The sequence below is a fragment of the Pelecanus crispus genome, chromosome 3 (assembly GCF_030463565.1).
Source record: "Pelecanus crispus isolate bPelCri1 chromosome 3, bPelCri1.pri, whole genome shotgun sequence".
NCBI lineage: Eukaryota > Metazoa > Chordata > Aves > Pelecaniformes > Pelecanidae > Pelecanus > Pelecanus crispus.
Genome location: NC_134645.1, coordinates 13,838,640 through 13,866,300, shown reverse-complemented (window position 1 = coordinate 13,866,300; position 27,661 = coordinate 13,838,640). Strand labels below are relative to the sequence as shown.

General features: G+C 43.3%; 2 protein-coding genes across 2 annotated transcripts; one reads left to right on the top strand and one right to left on the bottom strand.

Moving 5' to 3' along the window:
- Nucleotides 1-35: 35 nt before the first annotated feature.
- MORN2 (MORN repeat containing 2) lies at nucleotides 36-5,950 on the bottom strand. The gene is given in 6 exon segments (XM_009487995.2): nucleotides 36-97; nucleotides 100-128; nucleotides 2,399-2,532; nucleotides 3,643-3,749; nucleotides 5,683-5,733; nucleotides 5,944-5,950. Coding segments are annotated over 6 exon segments (390 nt in total).
- A 1,527-nt stretch (nucleotides 5,951-7,477) lies between these two features.
- Nucleotides 7,478-25,870, top strand: DHX57 (DExH-box helicase 57). Its single transcript, XM_009482206.2, has 23 exons — nucleotides 7,478-7,671; nucleotides 8,331-8,483; nucleotides 8,766-8,936; nucleotides 9,673-10,484; nucleotides 11,922-12,115; nucleotides 12,254-12,375; nucleotides 12,641-12,836; nucleotides 13,575-13,699; nucleotides 14,856-14,989; nucleotides 15,670-15,724; nucleotides 16,491-16,693; nucleotides 17,723-17,839; nucleotides 18,199-18,295; nucleotides 19,611-19,784; nucleotides 20,056-20,256; nucleotides 21,083-21,359; nucleotides 22,510-22,605; nucleotides 22,706-22,789; nucleotides 22,919-23,056; nucleotides 23,859-23,933; nucleotides 24,366-24,500; nucleotides 25,409-25,609; nucleotides 25,727-25,870. Exons 1-23 carry the CDS (start codon nucleotides 7,478-7,480, stop codon nucleotides 25,868-25,870), a joined length of 4,098 nt encoding a protein of 1,365 aa, XP_009480481.2.
- The last annotated feature ends 1,791 nt before the right edge of the window (nucleotides 25,871-27,661 follow it).

Sequence of the window (27,661 nt, the reverse complement as noted above, 5' to 3'; positions counted from 1 at the left end):
TGCCTTTAACCTGTGCTACTGTCTGTGCCAAAGAGCTATATTTTCAAATTCTGCTTCAGTCCCATTGCTGCCGAGCCATGAAATGTGCCACTCCACTTTCATCTATAAAGTCTCCTTCACCTTCCATCCTGTAAAGACATAAGTCCAGCCTGTTGAGAATGCAATCAGTTTGTGGCAGCATGGCGATGTGTGCACTACCCAGACAAGCAAATTGCCAGGAATCAGAGAACCTTCCCAGTGTAGTGTCAGTACTTGCCTTAACTTTCACCCACATTGTAGCCTGTAAAAGTTTTGACCTACAAAGCACACAGGTTAGACAGCCAAGGAATGTATTCCTTTCTTTGCAAAACTGTCTTTATATTAACATCATCCCAGCATGTAGCCTGTACAGGAAAAACTTCATAGTCCCAGTCATGATTTGAAGTTACCAGGGATTAAGTCCTATGAAGTTTATCCTGACTTTCATTAGGGGCATCTTAAAGGTGCGTAAGTGTATGCAGCCAGTTACTGTGTGATCTTCTTGCTGTAAAAATCCATCCTCTCTTACCCTTTCCCCATCCTGCTACATGCTGTTATGACAAAGTGCGAGGATTTACAGCCTCCTGCGGGGAAAAAAAAAGTAACTGCTATGTGAATTCTGTCCTCATAAATCACATATTTCTGCTGATCTTTGACAGCTGTGATCAAGATTATAATTATATCTGAAAATTGCTATAAAGAAGAAATGTCTATGCATCAACATCCCTTGCTAATGAGGGGAAAATAACTTTTAAAATAAATTACTGGAGATTTGTTTCCCTTAAAAAATGAAGCCACCTAGCAGTCACAGAAAGTTGCTATGGTGCTACCTATTTATATTCTCTCATGAAAGCCGCAGTGATCTGGTGAACTGGCACCTATCTTGTGTGAGTAGGTGAAAACTAGCAATCCTGAAACTTGGCAAAATAGCCTGCATTGGACTGTCAGGGAGTGGCGCGTGTTAACAGTCACAAACCAGTGTGAAAAAGGAGAAGTCTTAATTCCCTGGTGAAAACGGCAGTGGCTGGCAAAGATTGGATCTCTGCTGCCAAGGGTGTATCTACATCAGCATTTTAGTTAGTTGAAATCACAAGTTTGAATCAGAACCAGCTGGTTTTCTCTACAGGTCAGCTGCTAGTGACAAGTACTGTGCTGGCCCCTTTGCAATGGGCTATATTTTCACAAGAGAGTAGAGGCATCACCGTAAGATTTTTGAGAGAAAAAGCTACATATATGATCTACTGCTGAATGCCCTCGCTGAAGTGATGAGTACTCACAGGTTTAGACTTCATGCAGAATTCATGTCTGTCATGTAATATGACAGCAAAAGACAGAAGCTCTAGCAGATTTTAACATGCCTCTGTAATACAGGCGTAACTTAACTCCATCTGTTCTAAAGCATTGAAATAAATGTCTTTAATTTTTCCCCAAACATTTGAGTTCGTCACACAGGTTCCCATTTTGTATCCAGGTACATTCTGTAACACATGCTTCATTTAGTGTCTGCTCATTTGAAAACAGAATTGGTCATCATTCTAGTACTATTGTAGGACTATCATTTTTGGTCAGCAGTGCAAGAAGACAGAGCCTTTTTTCTGACGAAAGACCACATATTAACAAACATACATTTTAGATTTATTTCAGATACTGGACTGGGGAGGTACTTAAAGAAAAATTAAACCTAAATCAAACCTAGCAAATTTGACAGAGAAGTCTTTTAAGGAGAATAAACGTGAATGTTCTCATGTCATTTTTTTACAGTTAATTTTCTCATTAAATTTGCTTTGTGGATTATGAAGTGGGTATCAGCTTCTTGTTTTAGGAAAAGACGGTATCTTAGCAATTCAAAACACACACCCTTATTTAAAAGAAATTACTTCAGCTGATATTTATATGAGTGGCACTAAAATATTTTCTTCTGAGTGATGAAACTAAACCTCCACATTTTCCCTGAAATTTCTCTTGGAAATTTGTACTTTACCTCAAAAAAAAAGTAAACACAAACTTTGCAAACTATCAGCACAAATCAGCACTGTATTTCTGCATGTATCTGTAGGCAGACAGCTTGAAACAACAGCTCTGAAAGGGGTCTGAACTGTTCTATTTCTCTGAACTCTGCCTGAGCCCAGAAACCTGGAAACAAAAAGTGGGTGGGTAGAATAACCATCTTGAAAACTTCTGACTCGGAATGAATCACAGACTTTTGACTGATTTCATGAAAAGGATACAACTGGGATCAGCAATCTCAGATATCCAGTGCAAGTTTTACCGGTAGCAAAAGAAACCTACTCCCATGCTGGGTGAATTTTATTTGGACTTTACAGCTTATGAAATCAAAACTAATAGAAAAGACTACACGACTCTTCCACTTCAAACATACTTGTTTTCCTTGAATGGTCCAATGTACTTTGCTCCATTTGGAAATGTGTAGGTTCCAGACCCATGAAACATGTTGTCTTTGAACTCACCTTCATAAACTGTCCCAGAAGGTTCTAGCCTTCCAGTACCATTCATCTGCATTTAATGAGAGATGAAGGATAAAGAAAATGGTTAATGTTTATGCTTACATTATTATTCCTTTCATTACAATATCCTTTCAGATTGCTGCCTTTGAGTCTACTATCATATTCAGATATGATAATGGAGAGGAAAGTGACTATTCTTTGAGATTTAGACAGGTTCCTGCTTCTACAAGGATTTTAGGTAAGAGCTTAGAAATTTTTGGCCAGCCACAGTGTCCAATAAACCCCTCCTCTGATGGTAGTCTTACAGGATCTTAACAATCTATGGAGCACGAAACTGTTGTCCCCAGCCCTGCAAATAACCCATCTACACTGACAGCCTGAGCGGTTAACTAAATTTTCCAGAATTTGTTTCTGTGGATGAAGGCAGAGCAAGTCTTTAATTTGTTCAGCCTAGGCCACTAAGCCACGCCTGGGGATTTAAATCTGTGCTGTAAAGCACTTCTGTGCCATAATCTTAATTCTTCTTATTGCACCAATATTTTTGTAAGAGACTGAAAAAAAGGCCAGACTAGATCTAATAAAGCCACAAGGTGCTGTTTCCTAACTGCAGACCCTTATTTGTCTCATTTCAAGGACTGTCTCCTCTCCAGCATTCACAAAATAAGCAATTTTCCTACACTTACTAATTCATTCCTGGGGGACTCAGTAACCAAGGGCAGCCAAACAGTGGTGTATCGGTCAATGGCCAGAGCTCCCCTCCTTCATTGTGGGATGTGTGTGTGATGTATATACACATGCAGGAGGACCATGCCTACCTTACTATGTGTGCACAGCTCATTCATGCAGGGCTTTCACGGTGGCTGTGCTGTGCTGGGCACCACCAGCACCACACTGCCTGAGTGTTTCACCAGGGCCTGTGTGCCAGCAATGGCCGGTTTGTTTGCAGGAGCCTTGGGAGGCAGCAGGACATCTGAAGACCCCAAAGGTCTCAAGTCTTCAGACTGGGCTGTGACAAGATTCACAGGTGGAAGAAGAGCCTGCGGCATAACCCTCTCAGGTTATGACTTTCCTTTCTATGTCTTTTTAAGGGTGGATATAGTGAGACACACTCCATTCTGAACCCAGAGAAAGTTTAAAATGAAGGAATGCTTAAAATTACCTTGTCATTTTTCCAGCTGCCGACATATATAGTTCCGTTGGTGCCAGTGTGGACTCCATGACCGTTCCTCTCAAGTACACCCTCAGGTGTCCTTTTGCACTCCTCCTCTAGAAAATGAGAGTGGTGGAAGACAGGTATTTTCACTTCAAGACAGAGAGCATCTGAGAGGCAAAAACCTATGAGATCATGCAATGCATTTCTTCTGTTGCACAGAGCCATTTCTCCCTGAGCTGACTCTCCATCTCCTGTGGACAGAGATGGGCTCCCACAGATGGGCCCTTGGAGCACACAAGCCCTGCTGGAGCGGGCACCTTTGGGTGGCACGCACAGAGTGCGAGCCAGCAGCAGTCCTGTTACCTGTTCTTCCACCACCGCTGAGCCCCACTGTGGGGGTGGTGGGGAGCTGGCGTGGGGCAGACCCCCCAGTGGACCATGAGGGCGGTGGCTGTGGCCGTCTGCAGGAGCACCCTGAGGAAGCACCCCCCACAGCAGCATCTGTGTGTCTGGGGGGGGGTTCTTACACAGCCAAAGCAGTGTGTTACTTGAGTAACAGTCCATTTTTGCTGGTAAAATTTTTTGCTTTAGACTCCAACCTGGTACTGGTTGCCTGGAGGAGCTGTGGAGTCTCCATCCATGGAGATATTCAAGACCCGATGGGATACGGTCCAGGGCAGCCATTGTGGGGTCCCCTGTGTGTGCAGGGGACTGGGAATCTCCAGAGGGGCCTCCCCACCTCAGCTGCGCAGCTTCAGGGTCACTTGTCACTTATGTAACCCTGTCCTGGGTTTGCGTGGCAAGGTTTTGGTAGCAGGGTGGCTATAGGGGCGGCTTCTGTGAGAAGGTGCTAGAAGCTTCCCCTATGTCCAATAGAGCCAATGCCAGCTGGCTCCAAGATGGACCTGCTGCCAGCCAAGGCTGAGCCCATCAGCAACTGTGGTAGCACCTCTCTGATAACATATTTAAGAAAGGAAAAAAAACCCCACCACTGGGACACAAACTGCAGCTGGAGCGCAGAGTGAGAATATGTGAGAGGAACAACTCTGCAGACACCAAAGTCAGTGAAAAAGGAGGGGGAGGAGGTGCTCCAGGCACCAGAGCAGATACTCCCCTGCAGCCCCTGGTGAAGACCATGGTGAGGCAGGCTGTCCCCCTGCAGCCCATGGAGGTCCATGGTGGAGCAGATATCCACCTGCAACCCATGGCAGACCCCCCACCAGAGCTGGTGGATGTGCCCTGACGGAGGCTGTGACCCTGTGGGAAGCCCGCGCTGGAGCAGGCTCCTGGCGGGACTTGTGGACCCATGGAGAGAGAGGAGCCCAGGCTGGAGCAGGTTTGCTGGCAGAACTTGTGACCCCGTGGGGGACCCATGCCGGAGCCATCTGCTCCTGAAGGACTGCACCCCATGGAAGGGACCTATGCTGGAGCAGTTTGTGAAGAACTGTAGCCCGTGGGAAGGACCCACATTGGAGAAGTTCATGGAGGACTGTCTCCCGTGGGAGGGACCCCATGCTGGAGCAGGGGAAGAGTGTGAGGAGTCCTCCCCTGAGGAGGAAGGAGCAGCAGAGACATGTGATGAACTGACCACAACCCGCATTCCCTGTCCCTCTGCGCTGCTTGGGGGGAGGAGGTAGAGAAAATCGGGAGTGAAGTTGAGCACAGGAAGGGAGAGGTGGGGGGGAAGGTGTTTTAAGATTTGGTTTTATTTGTCATTACCCTACACGTGTTCTCACTCCTCTCCTACTCAGTTTTGATTGGTAATAAATTAAAGTGATTTTCCCCAAGTCAAGCCTGTTTTGCCTGTGATGGTAATTGCTGAGTGATCTCCCTGTCCTTATCTCGACCCACGAGCTTTTCGTTATATTTTCTCTCCCTTGTCCAGTTGAGAAGGGGAGTGATAGAGCGGCTTTTGTGGGCACTTGGCATCCAGCCAAGGTCAAACCACCGCAAACCCTCACCCTGAAACTGGTATAGATTTCTTCTGTTTTAACCCCATACACTCCGTTTTGCAAAAGGAATTAGCACCTACCAAGATTTTCTTACCATACTTGTCTTTATTTGGGAATATGAAAGGCGCTTTAAAAACCTCACCATCTGTTGAGAAACACCCAGTGTCACTGTTACAACTGTTGGCTGAAATTAAAATATATATACACAAATACATATTCAAATACACAGCAGCTTGAAATCGCACATAATTATCAGTGTGCTGCTTGAGTGTGCGATTCTTATAGGGGAGCCCTCAGTCCCGTCCGCGGGGCACTGTGTGAAGGGAGCAGGGCGGCTCGGGGGCGAAAGTGTTACCGTCCATGGTTGCCAGGCGGAAGTGTCCGTGGTTGCTAGGGAGGCCGGCGGCCCGGAAGGGGAAGACGGGCGCTTCCGGGTCAGGGGACGCTGCGCCGGGCCGGTGCGGAGCAGAGAGGTGGGGCGGGGGGGGGCACGGGCGTCCCTGGGGGTGTGGAGGGGGGCGGTGGAGGCCCCAGAAGGGCGTGATGGCGCCGCGGAGAGCGGGGGCGGAGAGGAAGGGCGTGAGCGGGGGACCCGTGAGGGAGGCTGAGGGGAGGAGGGTGGGCAGGGGATGGGGTCCTGGGAACATGGGCGGGAAGAAAGGACGGGGACCTAGCGGTGAGGGAGGGGCAGGGCCAGGAGAGGAGGTTTGGGGATCCCCGGGTGTGGGGTGCTGGTGACCGGACACCTCTAGGAGGTGTGCTGGAGGAGTCGGGAGGGAAGCGACCCAGGGGAGCAGAGCTGTTCTGTGCCAGGGGCTCCGTGCTGCATGATGAGAGGAAGGAGACTGAGACCTTGTGTGACAGCGTCCTCGGGGACGGCTGAAAGTGTCTATGTTCGGCTGCCGTGCTCAGCCCACTTATGCCAGGCTGCTCTGAGCGGGGTCAGCTTGTCTGTTAAATCCTGTCCAGTCCTGGTGGAGCTCCAGTGGGGAGAACTGCCACAAAAAAAGGGGAGTTTGCTTCTTCCCAAGCCCCAAACTGTTGCCGCTCTCCAAGCCCTCATTTGGGCCGTTACTCATGCGTGGTCACGTCAGTTCTTGTCCTGGCTCTGGAGGTGCCAGTGCAGAGATCCAGGTAATAAGCTCCTGCCAGACTATCCACAGCTGCTCACCTGTCCCTGCAGTAGCTTTCTATTTGCAGGAGCATGATGCTGGGCCATTCTGTCACTGACAGCAACTGCTTAATACTAACAGGCTTGTTGTGTCAGAGCTGTAGGAAGGAGAGGAGGCCTTCTGTTTTCCAATACAGGTCCCTATCACTCCCCTGCCCAGGCTCCACAGAGTGCTCAGCCATCTGGGCAGCTCCTCCTCCTCCTGATCAGGAGCAGGTTAATGTGGAAACAAACTGTATCTTTGGCTTCAGCTCCCCTTTGACCTTTTACTGTCAGCCCTGCAAACTCCTGAGTTGAAAAGTGGTAGGGCACAGGCTGCTTTCTCCTGTGAAGGTTCCCCTGAATATTTGTCCTTTGGGCTTCTGTGTCCAAGAAAATTCCATCAGAGTGGCAGAACTGGAGCTCCCAGGCTAGGCAGCACTGCTGGTGGGCTCATCCTTTTGCCAGAGATCCTGCAGTTTTTGGCTGAACAGCTGTGAGGAATGTTACTTTTATTTTCTAAACCCACAGCACTTGTTTAACAGTGTTCTAGAAGAATGTGCTTTGCTTCAGGTGCTTACAAATACACGAACATACAGATAATTAACTGCAGTTTGAGAGGGTATCTTCTCTTGTCACATGGAAAACAAATAACGTAACGTGTGCCCGAACATTGGCAATGTGCTAAATCATCTTCATAACTAAGGGCTATTTTTTTCCCTTTCCTCAGCAAGAGAACATGAGTTCAGGAGGGAGGAAAAGAGGAAAGCCCAACAGAGGAGGAGGAAGAGGGAGAGGAGGCAGAGGAAGAGGAGGAGGCAGCAGTAGCCATTCAAACAAGTCTCAACTTGGTGGAAATAGGAAATGTTCAACCAAAATTTGGGATGATGGAGATGATTTTTGTCTCTTCGAGGAACCAAGTCTGGAATACAGGTCTTTCTGTTAATGTGGGGGCATTTGGCATAGAGATGTTTTGGATACTTTGGTGCTGGTTTTTGGACATCTTTGAATATACAGAAGAGCAAAGGGGTGATGAAGCTGTTTCATTATGAAGCAGTTTTTACATGTCTTTTTTGATTAACATTTTTAACATTTTATAGCTAGTCAAGGGTTTTTTTAAAAAAAAGATTAGAACCTCTGATTTTCTTCTTTGGTCATAAAGTAATTTCAGGAAAACACTAATAAATACAGGATATTCATTTTTTTATATTACAAAGCAGAAGCTGGGCCATGGAAAATAAGCAATTTAGAATTAATTTAGTATCCTGAATGTATTCTGACCAATCTAGCTTAGAAATACGTGGTTGTACTATAGTCTGAGAACAGCTTTACCTAGCAAAGTGTTTATTAAATCACTTTGGATTTGACATGGATAAAATACATATGTGTATGTGTGTGTGTGCGCAGATATAGACACACACATCCTGGTCATGTCAGAATGAATCCAACTGAATAATCCGTAGGTGATGGACTTGTGTTGCTTTGGTTTTCCTGTTTTGAATTACAGGGTTGGGTCCTAACACATCCCAATTCAGTCAAGATCATTTGAGCCAGGCAAATAAGTCATTGTTATGTTCTATATTAATTTTTAGATCAAATGCCCCTGCCAGAAGAGGAGGGCAAATGAAACAGAGACCTGAAGTGAGAATGCCTCTGCAGACCATACACATGACATCGGAGAATCAGAGAAGAGTGAAAGAACTTCTTCAAGAGCTTCAAGGGCAGGAGCTGGCTCCTGAATTAGAGTTAGTTTAAATGGAAGCACTACTTCTAGCTCTTCTAGATGAGCACACTTTAACAGACACACTGTTAGAAATGAAAACAGTATTCTTTTTTCCCTTAACTTTTAATTTGATCTCAAATCCTGTGGTTTTGAGTCTGCTTTGTTCTTCTACAGTATTAACTCTGGGAAAGGGGTAGCACAATCCTCTACTTAAATGGAGGATTTAAAACTGCAGAGGCAGAGTTTTGTGTCTACACGACAATATAATTTTCTTTCATTTTAATTCAATAACTCTTTTTATCAGAGTAGCTGGTTCTGGTGAAGACGATGACAAACCTGATTACCTTGATGATGAACAGTGCTGGTCAACAGATCAGGAAGTTTCTGACATAATACCAAGGTCATCTGCTGAACCAGCTGAGCACAGAATTGTGGAAAGTGAAGTGTCTTCGTTTGCTGTGCACAAACTCTCCAGGTGATGCTTTTCAGTAAATAATATGTATCCTGAAGAGGTAAATCACTGGTCTCTATACTGTAAGCCCTCAGTGCTTGGACTTCCTCTTGCCTCCAGGGAAGTTCTATGTGCAGAACTGATGAGTTTGTATCTCCTACAAATGTAATCCTCAACTACATGAATTTAAAAAAAATAGGTTTATGAAAATAATTCACTCCAGCCTCAGTGAAGTTTTCAGTTCTTTCTCCAAGTCAATGAAACAGATATTGGGAAAGCTCAGGGAGCATTGCTGTTATATGTATGTTTCTTCCAGGTAGGTAATGTTTCAAAACCTTTTAAGTGTTCTTCATTTTGCTCAGATATGAGCATTTATTGACTATTTTTGCTTTGTTTAAGAGTGTTTTATATGTGAGAGGACTCAGCTTTTTCTGAAGAGTTTAATTTATATAGTTCAACTGGGAAATCTAATCGTGTAACTATTATGTGCTACATTCTGAAGTGTGAGATAGTTGCCACATAAACTAATTGGTCACCTTATAAACAACAGACTAGCATTCACAGACACCAAATTACTGCTTGCTGCTGTCATTTAAAATAGTATAAATATGGGTTATAAATAAATGTGGGTTTTTTTCCCCCAATAGTAGTAATAATGCCACACATGCTTCCTTACTGTAAGCCTAATCAAGCAGATCCATGGTTATTTTGCTTCATACAAGTCTCTGCCACTCGTTGCCATGTTTCTGTTTTGTTGCAGGTATGGTTTTGACAGTGAGCGTTGTAGGAGAGTACTGAGATCCTGCAATGGTAATATTGGGGCGTCATTGGAGTATTTGCTATTGCAGTGCTTTACGGAAAGATATGGAGAGAAGATGCAGGTTTCTGCAACAGCTGCTGAAGCCAGTCAAGAAGAATGTTTAGAACAGAGACAAGAAGAGGCTTTTGCCCTCCAGTCAATTTATGGAGAAAAATTTGTAGAAAGAATTCGAAACCGTGTTTGGACTTTTAGTTTGGAATTGGAGTACCTAGCAAACAGGCTCAGCAAATCTAAACAAAAGGGTGGTTGTACTAGGGACACAGCAAACCAGACTTCAAAGGAAATATGTAAATTTTATCTCCAAGGAGGCTGCAGGTTTGGTTCAAAATGCAGATTTGGACATGAATTCCCTCCAAACCACCTACTAAAACAAGCCAGGAACTCTATAGATGATGCTCATCTCAGACCCAACAGTGATGGTCCTGTATATGAACTTGAAGTAAGATTTCCTGAAGAAAACAAGTATCCACTCCAGGCACCCCTTGTGGCATTTTACTCCACCGACGAAAATCTACCTCTTGCTTGTCGTTTATACATTGCTGAATTCCTCTTTGGAAAGGCCTTGATAGCTGCAGAGTCTAATGAACCAGTGGTGTACACCTTAGTGACTTGCTTAGAAGATGAATCTGAAATAAGCGAGTTACTTAAAAATACTCACCATAAGTATAGTGCTCCTCCTATGTCCCTGCTGGCAACACCTTCGGTAAAGCTACAGACTGAGAGTACATCTGGTTCTAATCAAATGTCCGAAGGTACACCAAATCTTCCTCTACCGTTTCTGGGCTAAGAACAGACAAAAAGAAGATTTAAAAAAAAAAAAGAGAGAGAGAGAGAGAAGGCAGAGAGCCCAATTCAGGCATCTGTTCCAAATCTATTTCTGGAGGTTACGGTCATGTGGTGAGCCAGATCCATAATCTGTCTGTGCCTCAGGAAGTCCTTTCCATAATAAAGCTGCAGCAGAGAGGTTTTCTGCTGGCAAGAACTGAGTTAAAGGAGCAGAGAGCTAATGAGTTTGGGTTGGCAAAGTGAACGATGCCTATTCCCACACAATCAATAAAAAGCCAGTGAGAGATGTGGTGTGAGCTCACTAAAATTGACCAGAGAAGTGTGCTTGGAAGGGTACAGGGAAGGTTGTTTGCAAGCTTTGGTGCATCTGCTACTCATCAATTTAGAAACATCTTTTTTTTTAAAAACATCACCAACCCCTCCTCAAAATTAATTTTGTAAAGGTGGATTTAAGGCTAAGTAAATGTTGCAAGTGGTTCTAGAATGTTGTTCAAGGTTATCCCTTTTTTTTTTGCATCCAAGTGCAACTAGGTTGATTTCACAAGGGGAAAATTGGGACTGTGTCACTTACGGCAGGGTGACAGCAACTCCGTGGCGTAGATGACCTTCAAGCTCTCAATTCCAAAACTGTCTTGTCTAAGGCAAACTTTCTTCAAGAGAGTTTTCAAGAACAACTGCATCATGTTTTAGAGCACATAAATAGCGACAGCCTATTTTTTTGTTATAGTAAAACAAATTATTCAATTTTTTTAACAATTCCACAGAAAGACAGCTTTGTTCCAGAAATTGAAATCAGAGATTCCAAATAATCTTCCGTATGTTATAAAATACCTTGTTTAGATAAATGTAGCCTTAAAACTTTCAAGGGCTGGCTTACTGTCTGAGCAAATCCCACTTCAGTTGATAGGCAGTAGGCACCAAGGTACCTGGTCCAGTTTCAGCCTTCGTTTAAAAGTACTTGGCAGTGACTTAACACTTAATGTAGTTTTAATTAATTTAAGCTGGTGCTGCCATCACAGTCTTGTGCTCCATAGAAGTGGTCATGTGGTGAATTGGAGAGAGGAGCAGAGACACATGAAAAATGTTCAGGAAGGCAAACCAGTTACCAGTCTGGTTCACCATATGGCCACCCAGACCATGCTGTTGCAGAGCACAGCTGGTGCAGGGCTACTGACAAGTGGGTTGGAGCTGGAGAAGTGGTGGCTTGTTTCATGGGGTGAGGGGAGATTTGCTGGTAGTGTTGAACTAAATGTATGTCAAAAACAGTCCTGCAGACCCTCAGCTCCAGTCTAACAAGGTTCTTTGTTGAGAATGCTCCTGGAACATGTGTCTCTTTTCTGCAGTGCTGATGAGGCCTGTTCCTTAGTAACAAGAATACCTAACTGTATATTCTCTGTCTCAAGCCTTGACAGTGGCAGAGCCTCAGGAAGAAGAGGAGGTGGCAGAAGAGGAGGAGGAAGATGGGCCTGAACAAGTTGTTGTGGAGAATGAGAGTTATGTGAACCTCAAGAAAAAGCCTTCCAAAAAGTATGATGTGCAGGCAAAGTCTCTGTATAACGAAAATGTTAAAATCTGCTCACAATTTCGGCTGAAAAAGGTATAATGTACAGAACAGAATATGTTCTTATGCTTACTTTAGAGACATAAATATTTAAGCCGTAGGCTGCTGTTTCAAATGTTTCTGTTACACTCCAGTGGCGTTCTTATTGCCATGCTGTCTGGTTTTGTGCATCAGTCTTCTAGGCACTTCCAGTCCATGTTGTACGAAAGACAGAAGCTCCCTGCATGGCAAGAGAGAGAAACCATTCTTGATTTGCTGAAGAGCCACCAAGTTCTTGTTGTGAGCGGCATGACAGGGTAAGAGTGTGATTGCACATATGGACTTTATGTATCCAAGTACACACAGAAGAATGTGAAATATGTATCCATGTTCTGAAAAGGTTAGGGATGTGATCCATCTGTGACCAGTGACAGCAGTCCTAGGTGAACTTCATGTGAATGATGACACTAATGAAACAAAGCAAATTTCAAGTGGAATGCAGTCATCTTAATTTACATGGATGGAAGGTGGTGGGTTTCTGGTTTTGTTTTTTTTTTTTTTTATCCTGATTTTGTTATGCAGATGTGGGAAAACCACTCAGATTCCTCAGTTTATTTTGGATGCTTCATTGCAAGGATCTCCAAGCAGAGTTGCAAACATCATCTGCACTCAGCCTCGCAGGATCTCTGCCATTTCTGTGGCTGAACGTGTAGCCAAAGAAAGAACAGAAAGGATTGGACTCACTGTTGGATATCAGATCCGTCTAGAAAGTGTAAAGGTATATATGCTTTGCGTGTTGTTTTTTGTTTAGTTCTATTAAAATGTGCTTAGTACTTCTCTAGCATACAGAATCTCTGTCCTACATCTGCCATATAGTGAGATAAACAAATCTGTATCACCTATTTTTTATATTATATTATGAAATATATTCTATATTTTATTTCAGCTCAAGTTGCAGAGTCCACTTTACAGAATTGAGAGTGCAGTACTATGTCTCGTATTGTTGTTTTGCTTTCTGTTGAGACAGGTGAAGGGGTCTGAGAGTATGAGTAATATTTCTGTCCTCTGGAAGGCTACTGACTTCATTTCCACTTGTCTTCATTTCCATTTGTCTCCGAAGTGGAGATTGAAGGGTACAGCTTCAGTCAGCCAGAAGGGGGAGTTTGAATTCAAACTGATTGCTTTTTCCAAGAACTATGTTAAAAACAAGATTGACTAAATCTTTCTAGGGACAGAGATCTGAGTTGTTTATCAGAAAGCAACTTCCACAGGAAAAGAAGATCAGATTTTTTGTTTATCCCTTATAGCTAGCAATGCTCCTTGGTAAGAAGCAGATGCTCTTAAGTTTTAATCAAGAAAGAAAAATCGTTCAGCCTATCTCCAGCAGGGATTGCTTGTTCCCTTTCTGTCAAACCTGGCACTCAGCTGAAACTGAATGCTTTACAGCAATGTGTATTCTCTTTGCGCTATGTTAAGTTGCACAAAGTCAACTGAATGCTTTGTCTTACTGTTCAAGTCCTCAGCTACCAGACTGTTGTACTGCACTACTGGTGTGCTGTTGAGAAGGCTGGAAGGAGATCTGACTTTGCAGGGAATCACACATGTTATTGTTGATGAAGTTCACGAAAGAACAGAAGAAAGGTAAATAATCTCTTACCCATAAGCAAAATGCAGAAACATAGTCAGAAGGATAAAGGTGACTAAGGTGCAAGTAACTTGTCAGACTTGTTCATCCTGTGGCAGTAACATGGGATGGTGAAAAGAGTCTGGTTTTAGGTTCTTGTCTTTGGGCAGCAGCAAGTTGTGTTGCAGCAGCTTGCAAAGAAAGCATGTCTCTCTCAAATTTCTATGCCTCCAATCTGCCATCACATGTCACGTTAAAAAGAGGTTTTGGATGGGGCTGGAAGGTTAAGTAACTTTTTAACCACAGTTGTCTGTTTCTTATTCTTCCCTTGTTTCAGCTTTTAGAAAATACCCTAATTCTTCACATGCCCTTTGGGAATTATTTCTCCTGATGCAGGCTTCAGCAGAGCACCTGCAAGGGAAAAGTGCTCATGTTTTCTTCCAGTCTATAGATTTTACTAGACAGTCTCATCCTATCCTGCTTCAGCCTCCTGCAGTTTTACCCCACTTACCTGCTGATGCTAGGCAAAAGATAATATCTGTTAGTATCTCTGTAAACTAAGTTGCAAGGATCCTTTTCTTTGATGTTTTCCTTGTGAAACGCTGCAATGCAGTGAGTTTCCAGGAGGCTTTGACTGTGACCCATTATTTTACAGCTCAGATTATATTTTAGCCTTATAAAAGGGCTTGTGTCTCTCAAGGATTCTTCTTCCTTCTCATCTCAAATCACTTCAAGCCAGTCTTCTAGGCATGCCACAAAAGCTATAAATACGTAGGGAAAAATACAGTGAGCAGGGAGGAGTGGGTAAGTTTGAATAACTCTTCCAGTGAGGAAGAGGAGCAAAAAGGACTCATATGTTACTTTGAGTTAATTTGTTATCTAATGTTCTTGTGGTGTCATTAATTTAATTAATTTATAAGGTAGGTATAGCTTTTTATTGCTTAAATGAATTTGCCAAGTAATCCTGACACTCTAGTACAAAAAATAATCAGATTGCCTTCCATTAATTTACTGCATTATTAGCCTCCAGCCATTCTGAGAAGCTAATGCTTCTGTGATGGTATCGCTGTGCTATTGAAAATACCAGGAAGGTGGACAGAATGGGGAGAAAAAAAGAGATTCTGAAAGTTAACACTGAAAAAATCCAAATGTCTTTTTGTTTGTTTTCTTCAGTGACTTCTTGCTGCTGGTTTTGAAGGATATAATGGTTCAGAGGCCAGACCTGCGCGTTATACTAATGAGTGCCACCTTGAATGCAGAGCTTTTTTCTCAATACTTTCACTCCTGTCCAATTATTAATATACCAGGTGAAACCAATTAATTTTTATTATCTTGTCATATTAATTGTTTTAGGAGATTGTTTTCAGTATTTCTGCTTGTGAAGTGTTTCTCAATTCAAGTGCAAGGCGCTAATTTGCAAAGTGGCAAGATGAGGATTTATACAAGAACTATGATTCCAAGGGCTTAGGAGGAAAGACCAATGAGATTTAGGAGAGAGAAGACTTTGAAACGGAGCCTTTTTTATGCTATCTCTATACCAGCAGAATTTCTTTCCCCAAAAGACAAAAATGACATGTCATGCATGACATGGTTCCCTGAGCTAGTTTCACCACCGCTGAAGACTCTATCATTGTGAAAAAGAAGCAGTGAGAGGATCCAGCTGCATGCATACATATTTAGCCAAATGTGCCTTTTAAATTTCTAAGTTATTACATGGAGCATGACAGAAACACATAGCCTCATGGGTATCTTCCCGTAAGTGTACCAGCCCTTCTCTGACTGTGTAAGTGCCTCTTACCAAACCATGCTTGGAAAACATCCACTGTTTGTCCTAGACAGAAACTGTGTTGAAGAGTGCAGTATAGATGAGAGATATGAAGCCAGTGTATGACATAATAACCTGTGTGAAATTATAACCATCTTCTGTCTTTTTCCTCTTTCCTGTGTGTTGTGTGGCATGTAGGTTTATTCTCATGTTTCCTTTTAGGTCGAACATTTCCTGTGGATCAGTTTTTTCTGGAAGATGTGATTGCAATGACAAGGTATGAAATTGCCAAACATTCCAAGATGTATTTGGCCTTTGAGGTTCAACTATTGACCTTGCGACTGCAGTAGTTCTGTGCATAGATTTAAAAATTAAATCCTCTCAAATCTCCCACATCACCTGCAGTCTTGGAGTTCTACTAAAGCACTGACTTTAAACCATACTTCTTATACTGCAGCGGGGTCTAGGATATCATGCCAAAACAAGCCTTTCTGCATTAGATACCACATAAGTACTCAAGAAAAGGTGAGATTTGCCATGAAGAGTTTGTCAGTGCTTGTGCTTTACTTGTTTCGGTGGTGGCTAGACATTGGCAAGCAAAAGAAATCTGAAGGTAGATTTCAGCACTGATGGTGAAAAATGCAGGATACCAAACAATTCCTTTTTGTAAGCCCTACCTTGCAGCTCAGGTACCAGGTTCCTGTTACCATTTGTAGTTACTGGAGAGTTACAGCAGCTCAGATATTCCAGATAGTAAATTGATCAGCTATTGAAATTACTTGCAGATTGTTGCTCTGAGCTGCCCACTTAGCTGTCGAGATCAAGTTTGCAGTCCTAGTCTTTCACATCACAGCTTTTAAAAGACTAACATCCCAGTATGGAAGGACACCTTGACCTTGATACATACTGCCTATGGTTTTGCAACCCACTTATACAAAGTTCCTGAGATTTATATATAAATACTTTGGATACCCTATCTCTGTAGCTGATTATTAGAAGGAAAATGTTAGGCTTTCCGCACCACTAAATGTTCTGCTGTTCAGGTACGTTTTAGAGGACAGTAGTCCCTACAGGCGCAAGACAAAGCAAGAAAACAAACAGGATGGAAGACACAAAAGAACTGCATTTGAAGAAGTAGAGGAGGACCTGAGACGTGCTGGCATTCTGGAAAGCACTGACACAGTTGTCAGAGATTCAGACCCAGACCAAAAATTAACTCTGAAGCAGCTCCTTACACGATATAAAGGTGAGCTCCTTTTTAAATCTAATGAATTGGCATATAACATTTGCCAGCCAACACGGTATGTTAGAATATAATATTGTATGTTGAATACATGTATATAATTCAGAGTTTTGTACTTGTTAAGCAGGTCACTACTTCTAGATGAGATCAGAAACCTCCTGCCAGCTTAAAAAAAAAAAAAAAGAGAACCCATTCTTCTCTTAAACTAGAACAAACATCTTGGCTGAAAACAGTTCTTAGCATCTGAAAATGGGCAGTTTTCAGTTACTGTCTGTTTCCATCCCTTTTCAGATGCCTTGTTAATTCCACTTTCTTCTCTGTATCTGTTCTTGCTGGAGCAGCTTTACTTAAAACACAGCATGTATCTATCTGCTTCAGGGAGGTCATTTCAGCATGACAAGCCTTCCTTGAGAAATTCAGTCACTCTGTGAATGGTTTAACAACTGAGGCAGACCTTTCCATGAATTTCCAACTCTGTCACCATCAAAATCCTCTTTGTGCTTAGTCCTGAAGAGTTCCTCCCTGCACACCCTTATGGTGAGCTCCACAGTGGTACTGAGTGAAAGCCATTGCTTAAAAGCTGCCGATTCCTGCTAGACAGTTACCACCTCAGAAGAGTAATGGAATCTGGGTGTCTTTTTGAATTGGTGTAAGAAACATTGTAATGGAGAAGAGAGGGCTTGAGGAGGCAGTTCTGGAGGTGTCTGTAAGTGGCCATATGAAAGCTTTCAGCTCCTCTTACCACTAGTATATGCACATGTCGTTCTGCTAGTAGATTAATCCTGGTCTAAGCTGTGCATAGGGCAGGTACGAGCCCCAGTAATGCATGAGAAAAGAAGGGAAGAGCTGAAGCAGAGGAAAGCATGGAAGGGGGAATGTGATGCATGGAGTCACTTACGGAGCTACCTCTGTCTGGTCTAAGCCAGATGCTGTTTAAACCAAGGTGTGGTTGTTTGTGCAGCCACACTGGTTCAATGCATCCAGCAGATGTTTTACAAGAGGTGACTTACTGTGTGTTTTCTTTTTCCCCAGGGGTTAACAAGACAGTGTTGAAAACAATGTCTGTCATGGACTTGGACAAAGTTAATCTGGAATTAATTGAAGCCTTGCTGGAGTGGATAGTTGCTGGCAGGCATTCATACCCCCCAGGTAATTTCATTGTCCATAAGAGGCAAACAAAAGTAGATTCATGGAGGCTGTGTGCTTATATACAGCACAAAGCTAATGTTTTGCATGCAGAGTTTCTGTAGTTACTATTTTTGGAAAAAAAAAAAAGAGTTCTAGCTGAGTAACAAAGCCCCTAATATACATGGGATGGGGAAGGTGAGAGAATTGTCTGCTTTGGAAAGTCTTTGGTGAGGGACTGTTGCAGCCTGTGTTTTTTGTACAATAATTGCAAAACAGAGCTGGAGTTTTGACTTGGGCTTTCTGCACATTGATAAAATACCATGCTGTCCTTTCTATTGAGTGATTTTTTTTTTTTTTTTTTTCTAAATCTGCGTATATAGGTGCTGTGTTGATATTTTTGCCTGGTCTAGCAGAAATCAAGATGCTTTATGAGCAGCTCCAGTCTAATGCTCTTTTTAATAACAGGCACAGCAAGAGGTAAGGCAGAAAAGCTCCAAAACTATCGGTCTTTACCCATAAATAAAGAGTAGCTTCCTGCACAAAGCCTGCCTTTATCCAGGGTTAAATAAAGGTTATTAAATGTGTGAGACAGCTTGTGGTATGAAGGTCTTGACTCCAATCAGGGTAGTTCCTTTTCTACTGTGTTAATGGTTTGCTCTTTCTGTTTTTTCTCCTCAGGAAGGTTAGTTGTTGAAGTTCTTGGAGACCCTAGTGATGAGTGTTCTTTATTTTGTGTTCTGCGTGATCCAGTGGGCTGTTGAAAACTTCACCTCGGCCCTTGTTCTGTTTCAGAATATTTGCTGAGACACATCCAGTTGTGGTTGCATTTGGCCTTAGATTGTTACATGGAGATGTAATTGGATCTCCTTGACTAAACAGTTTTTACACAGATGTCCATGGCAAGGTTAGCTGGAGTGATTTCTTCCAGTCTGGCATTATAAATGGCAGATTCAGGACTCTTTGAAAGAGGCAGAATTTTTGCTCAATTCTGTTCTGAGACCTGTCCCTTCTGTAAACTTCTCCATCTTCCCTTAGAACACAGAAATATCAGAAATAGTGTGGCCAGCAGATCTAGGGAAGTGATTGTCCCTTTGTACTCAGCATTGGTAAGACCACACCTCGAATACAATGTTCAGTTTTGGGCCTCTCACTACAAGACAGACATTAAGGTGCTGAAGTGCATCCAAAGAAGGACAATGAAGCTGGTAAAGGGTCTAGAGCACAAGGTTTATGAGAAGCAGCTGAGGGAACTGGGGTTGTTTTGTCTGGAGAAAAGGAGGCTGAGGGGAGACCTTATTGCTGTCTACAACTACCTAAAAGGAGGTTGTAATGAGGTGGGTGTCAGTCTTTTCTCCCAAGTAACAAGTGATAGGACAAGAGGAAACGGCCTCAAGTTCCACCAGGGGAGCTTTAGATTGAATATTAGAAAAAATTTCTTCACCAGCAGGGTTATCAAGCACTGGAACAAGCTGCCCAGGGAAGTGGTTGAGTCACCATCCCTGGAGGTATTTAAAAGATGTGTAGACATAATGCTTAGGCACATGGTTTAGTGGTGGACTTGGCAGTGTTAATGGTTGGACTTGATGATCTTAAAGGTCTTTTCCAACCTAAATGATTCTTTGATTCTGCGTCTTAAAGGTGATATGGCAGAGAGGCTTGCTGGTTTTATATTGCTTTGAATGGCTGTGGGTAGTGTCCAGTACTAGTGAGGCAAAAGTGTATGCAGGCAGATTGTTCCCAAGAGGGAAAAGGCTGGAGATGCACTGAACATGCTGTCATATTGTCCTTTCAGGTGTGTTGTTTATCCGCTTCATTCTTCACTGTCTAGTGAAGAGCAGCAGTCTGTGTTCCTCAGGCCTCCTGCAGGAGTTATCAAAATCATCATCTCTACAAACATTGCAGAAACATCTGTCACCATTGATGACGTGGTCTATGTGATTGATTCTGGAAAAATGAAAGAGAAAAGGTACTGGGATTCATTCCTCAGGGCTTTGTGATCTGGGAAACTGCTCTATGCCTTGAGCTGCATACTTCAGCTTTCCAAAGAACTGGGAAAAACTTGAAGGAACTTGATCTGCAGAAAGCTGCTGCAAGGTGGAGGAAGCCAATCTAGATTCAGATCCAACTGCAGGGGTGGGAATTGTGTCCATACAGAAGTTGGCAGCATCTGCCTGCTTGACCTCCAGCCTGTTCACTCTGCTCTCATGAATATAAGCCTGTTTCTTGCTCTCCTGTAGATATGACCCAAGCAAAGGAATGGAAAGTCTGGAAGACACGTTTGTGTCCAAGGCCAACGCTCTGCAAAGGAAAGGGCGAGCAGGCCGTGTAGCCTCAGGCGTCTGCTTTCATCTTTTCAGTAGCCATCACTATAACCATCAGCTTATAAAACAGCAGTTACCAGAAATGCAAAGAGTGCCCTTGGAGCAGCTTTGTCTAAGGTGAGCTCTTGTTCCTGTATTGCCTGAAAAACCCAGCATGCAGAATGTCCTTCCTCCACTGCAGGGAGCACCTGGAATGCCATTACCAAGGTGTTTAGTTTCCTCGGTGTTTTCTCACATTGTGAAACCAAGAAACTTGCAACAAGCAACTTGGTTGCTTTGATCTTATTGTCACATTGCCTCTGCATTCAGACACACCCCTCCCCAGTCGCACCCTCCACCAATTCTCCCTGTCCTTCTTCACATTCCTTAGCTCTCATCGGATCCCAGGAAAAAGATACATCTCTCAGCCCTCTATAATCACTGGAGAAGACAGTTGCATTCCTGTACTCCAGATCCATGGTAGATGTCTGTCCCTTTATTCTGTACACACTCCTGCAGTGTTTCTGTGCAGCGTAGTGCAGTAAAGCCACAACCTGGATCAAGCACCATCATGCAAATACTAAATGAAGAGGCCCTCCTATCCCTGCTGCACACTGTGCACCCCTTTGTACAAAAAGGAAATGAAACAACACAAATTATTTTTTTACTGTAAAAACTTTATTTTAAACCCTAGTGTGCTAAATAGGAATCTTGTTCTTACAGACTGTGAGGTTGGATGAGGTACACTGCCCCCCAGCTATTATTTCACATTGCTTCCTGACTTGAAATACATGTTACAGGCCCTCTTCTAGGGAGCATGTTCTTAGAAGCATGTTTTCTGTTGTTTTTTTGTTTTGTTTTTATAAAAAGCTTGGGGTTTTGTCCTGTGTATGGAACTAAGCTGCTTTTTTTTCTTTCTTTCTTTCTTTCTTTTTTATTTTTACATTTTTTTCCCCTCCTTAAGAATTAAGATTCTGGAGATGTTTTCTGCACAAAGTCTTCATTCTGTCTTATCACGACTAATTGAGCCCCCTAGAACTGAGTCTTTGCAAGCATCAAAGCTGCGACTACAAGACTTGGGAGCATTAACTCCAGATGAAAAGCTCACCCCTCTGGGATATCACTTGGCTTCTCTGCCTGTTGATGTCAGGATTGGCAAGCTAATGCTGTTTGGCACCATCTTCCGCTGCCTGGATCCTGCACTAACTATAGCAGCCAGTCTGGCCTTTAAGTCGCCTTTTGTAAGTATTCTTAACCGTGTATCCTGCTTTGGAAGAGGTATGTTTTCATGCAGCAGCAAAACGCTGTTGTAACTTGCAGCTTACTACACTTGAGTATTTTAATTCTCCTTTTTAGCCTACATTGTTAACGTAGGACTGGACTTTAAAAAGTCCAGTTATAAGCAGAAGACCAAAACCACGCAGCAGTGACAAGAATGTTATTTATATTGTGAGTGAACAGTAGAAACAGAGTGGATACTAGTTTTAATTTGAACTAAGAGGTACAGCCAGTCCATTTTATCCAAATTTGGTGTAAAAATTGAAAATGAATGGTAATACAAGAAGCAGTTAGAAGTAATTACGGAACAGTGATAATTGAAGAAGTTGACATGTCTGTGCTGTGAATGCAGAGTTCAGTTTGGATCTCAGTTTCTGTTTTCACTTTGGCTTTTTGAATCAGCTGCTGTACTTACAGGCGCTCTTACTGTTGTTAATCTACTGCAGTGTACGAACTTGCATGAAAAGTCAGATTTTCTTGAAGTTTTGATTGCTATCATTAATAGTGCAAATAGTTTGTATTGAGGATAGTTGTGAAAGAATTGGAAATAGATTGTTCTAGTTATTTAATTATATATTGTTTCCCATATGCTTATTGGGCATTTTCTACAGCATTTTGACTTCAAGTGCTAGAAGTTTCTATATGCTGATACAGAATAACTTACATGCAGCTTTTTGAATGTCCTGAGTTACTATCGCCTTCTCTCGCTCTCAGACCCAAGTGGATTTTAGACTTGCTATGCTCTTCTGTATTATAGGCATTCTCATTTGAGCTTCAGCTCCATTAACTTGGTAAGATTTGTCAGGTGGTGTTTTTCATGGCATTCTGCAGCTGCAGAGGGGTCTGCCCAAAATGAAATATTTTCTGTGAGCTGGTCAATCACAAATTTACCTTTGGATCTCTTGTGGTTAGATAGGGCAGTGAATGGGCTTAGGTGCTCTGCTGTTGACTAGGCATTTTTTAATGCCTCATATTTTCTGTTATCCATGGAGAAAATTTGCATTCTGACCTGTGAGCTGCTGTGAAAATACCAAAGATACCATGCCATGCAGCTCTCACAATGGCTTGTCTAAGTTGTGAGGGGAAGAACACAATCTGTTACTGCCTGTCTAGGTGTCACCATGGGATAAAAGGGAAGAAGCAAACAAAAAGAAGTTGGAGTTTGCAGTAGGAAACAGCGACTACCTGGCTCTTCTGCAGGCCTATAAGGTGAGCTAAAATTCAGTAGCCTCCCTCAGAGGTTTGTGATGTGGTTGAAAATTCAAGCTGAAATATTTTATTAAAGGTTTCCTCCCATCCTCTCAATTAGGGATGGCGTTTAAGTATCAAAGAGGGCTCTCAGGCAAGCTACAACTACTGCAGGGAGAACTTTCTGTCAGGAAGAGTTCTTCAGGTAAGTCAGTTTTTGTGGCCTTGCACAGGGACTGGCTGAGACACTGGCAGAGTCCTGGTGATGAAAATAAGCAACTGGTAAACGCTCTCCTCGCTCTGTATGGCACCCATCACAGCCCTTTGTTTGTAGGAAATTGCCAGTCTGAAACGGCAATTCACAGAACTGCTTTCTGACATTGGGTTTGTGAAGGAGGGATTAAGAGCCAGGGACATTGAGAAGAAGTGGTCCCAAGGAGGTGATGGCGTGTTGGATGCCACAGGAGAAGAGGTAATTCACAGCTTTTCAGTGCTCCAAAACGATGCTGCAGTTTTTCATTTGACCTGGGTGCCAGGTGGGGTCTAGATCAGTGGGCTTCTTGCCAAGCCTGGCTTTGTAATCTCACACAGGCAACAGTCACCTCCTACCCGCTCTGTTCTTCCTCCCTGTACATCTTGCGTGCTGGTACTAGCCTCGATTGCATGAGGCCTTAAGTGCCCAGGAAGAACAGGCCTAGGTGTGGAAGTGAGCTGAAACCTGCTCCTTTGAGACAGTGAAACACTGCTGACTTGACACGTTAGAAGTCAGCAAGTGATGGAAAGGCAGGGGTCTGACTCATGACCTAGCCTGAATGTTGGGATTAGTGCCAACCTTATTTTGGGAACAGAATTACATTACAGAACAGGAAGTGAAATATTTCAGCATTGCAGACAATCTTCAGAAAGCAATACCTCTGGAGCCAGAGATCTCCTAGGGCTGCATGATGAGGTGATACGCGTTTCGTAGAGTCTCACTGTGTATTGGGACAACTTGTGCTTGCTTTCTCTCTGGGGCAAGCCACTTTGTAGCCAGATATTAGGGAACAATTAGGTTCAGCACTAACTGCATCAAGATAGTTGGTGGCCAGTTTGCTCCATTGATAGTGGGGGGAACACAGCCCAGGTCTAGCCTGAGATGTTAAGAGCAGTAACTGGTTCTCCCCTATAAAGCATAGCAGTGCAGCTATAAAAGGAAACTAGTTTCAGGAATTCAATAATTCCAGAAGCAGGGCTTTACCTTTATAGACTACCTAATGCATGCATTAACTTCACAGGCAAATTCGAATGCAGAGAACATTAAGCTGATCTCGGCTATGTTGTGTGCTGCACTGTATCCCAATGTTGTCCAGGTAAAAGAATGCTTTTTCATTTTCCTTTCTGCTGTCTAGCATATCCACATGGCCTGCTTTCAGTCTGGGTGGAATGTGGCAGCCTTGAGCCTGGCTTAGGATGCCAAAGCTTACTGCTTATAGTGTTAGAGCCAGGCAGCTGAGCTCCAGTTTGTATTGCTCGAGATCACTGCCGTTCTTACAGGCTGATTTTAGTGTCACACAGAAGCCAGCAGCAAATGTTCTTAAGAAGCTACTTTAAATTACAGCTTTTTAGAAGGCTGAGGTTACAAATGAACAGTCAGGGTTAGACAGCACCCAGAATGTAGTATCTGTCTCTAGCGACTTGACATGTTACTACTTGAGAATTTCTGGTTTTGATAAAATTAAAACATAAGTTAAAAAGGTTTTCTGGTACAGCAGATTTTTATAACTTTTTATCTTACCATACAGGTGAAAAAGCCAGAGGGCAAATACCAGAAGACCAGTACAGGAGCAGTCAAAATGCAACCAAAAGCCGAAGAGCTGAAGTTTGTTACCAGAAATGATGGTTATGTTCACATTCACCCTTCATCTGTAAATTATCAGGTCAGGATTCTTTTTTTTTCTGCAAAGCATGCTCTTTGTTTATAAAATTTAAGACCGTCCTCTTGGGCACACAGTTAAACTCTAGCCTCTGGAGTGGAATTAGCAGATGCAGTACCCACCCCCCTTCATATTTTCTTTAGCTGTGCCTGCAAAGCTGCACGCAAAAATATTGGCAGTTGCAGTGCTCCCCTGGCTGCTCCTTGGTACTGATTGAGGTTGCATGCACATGCGCAGCACCTTCATACATGCAGATGACTTCTCCTCACTGCCCCTCCCCAGGCTTTGTCTCTTCAGCTGCAATAGTTTATTGGTAAATCGTTCAGGGACATACTCTGGTTTGTTTCTTTGTGAGTCCTCAAACTCTGAAGTTATTTTCCTTTCCAGCTTAATAGCTAATCCTTAGATAAGGGCTCCTATCTCTCTGCTGTGGTATATGGTAATATTTGTCTCATGAAGTCTGTCTCCATATTTGATGATGCATTGCTTTTCCAGGATATAAATTCAAAATGCTTTTAAAAAGTGGGGGTTTTAATCATTAACCACATATTTGGGTTATAAAGGCTTTGAACTGTTCATCACGCTTGCTTTGGAAGAGCGTAACAAATGCACACATGAAAATGTCCTTAGCATGAAATGGAGAACTTGGGGCCACATGGATGAATTAGCCAATTTCTCACATGCTCACTGCAAAGCGGGAAGGAGCAAGGGGTAACTGGCAAAGTTATTGGCAGCTCTTACAGGTCAGAGAGAGTCAGTCATGCAGGTGTGTTTTAGGCACATTTGCTGGTCTTTGCAGCTGTAGAAGAGGCAGGGGAGGCCTGCATGGAGGAGGCAGGCAGGCCTGTATTTGCCCAAGCAGGTAGGAAGAGCTGTGGCACTTTAACGAGGCTGTTGTGTACGTGTTCCAGACTAGGCACTTTGAGAGCCCCTACCTGGTGTATCATGAGAAAATCAAGACCAGCCGTGTGTTCATTCGAGACTGCAGTATGGTGTCAGTGTACCCACTGGTCCTGCTTGGAGGCGGGCAGGTTCACATGCAGCTGCAGAAGGGAGAATTTGTCATTTCTCTTGATGATGGATGGATACGGTTTGTGGCTGCCTCTCACCAGGTAAGGAAAAGGAAGGCTAATCCTGGGAGTGCTGCAGAGCCGTGCTTGTGTTTAAGAATGCAGGTGATGCATTTCATGAGCCTTACAGAGCCTTCTGTGTTTTACCATGTGTGTTAGGTGGCTGAGCTGGTGAAAGAGCTGCGCTGTGAACTAGACCAGCTGCTGCAGGATAAAATCAAGAATCCCAGCATGGATTTATGCATGTGTCCCCGTGGATCTCGGATCATCGGTATGATTGTAAAGCTTGTGACCACGCAGTAACATGAAACGACTTTCTATAAGGACTCACTGCTACTGCCTGAGAACAGACCAAGTAACATCAGTGTCTTGATGTATTTGTTGTCCCAAAACATGGCTCTGATCTCTGGAAGACCAAGTTGGTAGTTGTACTATTGACAGGGTTTGGGTTTATTTGGGGGGGGAGGGGGTCCCCCTTTGTTTGCAGAGAGCTTACTTGTTGAAAGTAAGGTGGCTTACAGTACACTCTGGGAAACAGGAAAATGGCAAATCTCCCAGGAAGAATAGAAACCTCCAAGTAAGAAAGTGAAAGTCAAGGGGTTCTGAACTGGATTTAGAGTGTCCTCTGGCAAGGAGACTGTACCAGATCAGTTGGAGTAATGTGTTGGATCAGTGCAGGCTGTTCTGGTTACAGTGTAAAACTGCAGGAGAGTGTGGACGTTTCCCCTGAAAGCCAGGTCTTTCCAGCCCCCCCTGCACTGTGAAAAAGTAAAACAGATGAGATGGAATGCTGTAGTGCATTAAAATGTATTGCTCACTGGTAACCTCTGGTAGGCAGTAGTCCTCCTGCCACCCTGCACAGCTGGAAGAAAGTCCCACTTTTGGAAACTTTTAGCTAAACTCCTGGACTGCTGCAGAAGAGTGTGGCAAAATGCCACAGTAATAATGAATCATAGAATGCTTTGGGTTGGAAGGGACCTTTAGAGGTCATCTAGCCCAACCCCCCCCTCCCCCTGCAGTGAGCAGGGACAGCTTTAACTAGATCAGGTTGCTCAGAGCCCCATCCAACCTGACCTTGAATGTTGCCAGGGATGGGGCCTCCACTACCTCTCTGAGCAACCTGTTCCAGTGCTTGACCACCCTCACTGTAAAAAATTTCTTCCTTATGTCTAATCTAAATCTATTCTTCTTTAGTTTAAATCCGTTATTCCTTGTCCTGTCATAATGAACTATTACTTCTTCCCTTTGACACTGCTTAATTGCAATGCTGAGCATTGCTGCTGAGCTGCTTGATGTACTAGCAAGTGCCTTAAGTGAAATAACTTTGCTTATATATATATAAAATAGTAAAAAGCAGAGTAAACACTGTCTTTACCACCAGCCCTGCCTAGACACAGCCTTCAGGCTGAGGAATGATGAGGGAGGTGCATCTTTTGGGGGCTAGTTTGATTTTTTTCAAAACCAACACACCTGAATGTTTGTAGAAGCAGTCTCACAGCAACACACCCTTGCATGAGGAAGAAGACAGGAGTACCAAGACCAACATACCAGTGTGGTAGAACAGTCTCTGCAGGTATGTTGAACTGCAGAAGGCTAAACTCTTCCCATAGCTTAACGTTGGTCAACAGTAGCACCATATTCCTGTAACTGCACACCTGGACACAGGTTCTTTTTCTGAGGTTTAGTGAAGAGCTGTTAAGGCCTAGGAATCCTGGGGCAGAGTATTAAAACACTGCAGAGGCATATGGAGTGTGTTGTCAGGCATTAGCTCTGTGTGAAGCAGAACTGTTAGGTACGGCATTGCTTCTGTGCATGCCTGGCAGCCATGCCAGTAAGGGGAAGCAAATACTGTTTCTGGAGCAAACAGATTCCATTTTTTATCTCAGACTTCCATAAACTTTTAAAGTAGCATCCTCTTGAATAAATGACTTATCAACCATCAGGGAGTGCTGAGTTTTGGATGGAAGCTAGTGCTCCAGCAGAGTCCTCTTCTCCCAGGTACTTGCTAAATTCCACCTGAGCTATCCCAAAGTGAAGGTGAGGGCAAGGACAGCCAATGATGTAGCAGGTGATAACTAGCAGCATCCAACCCTG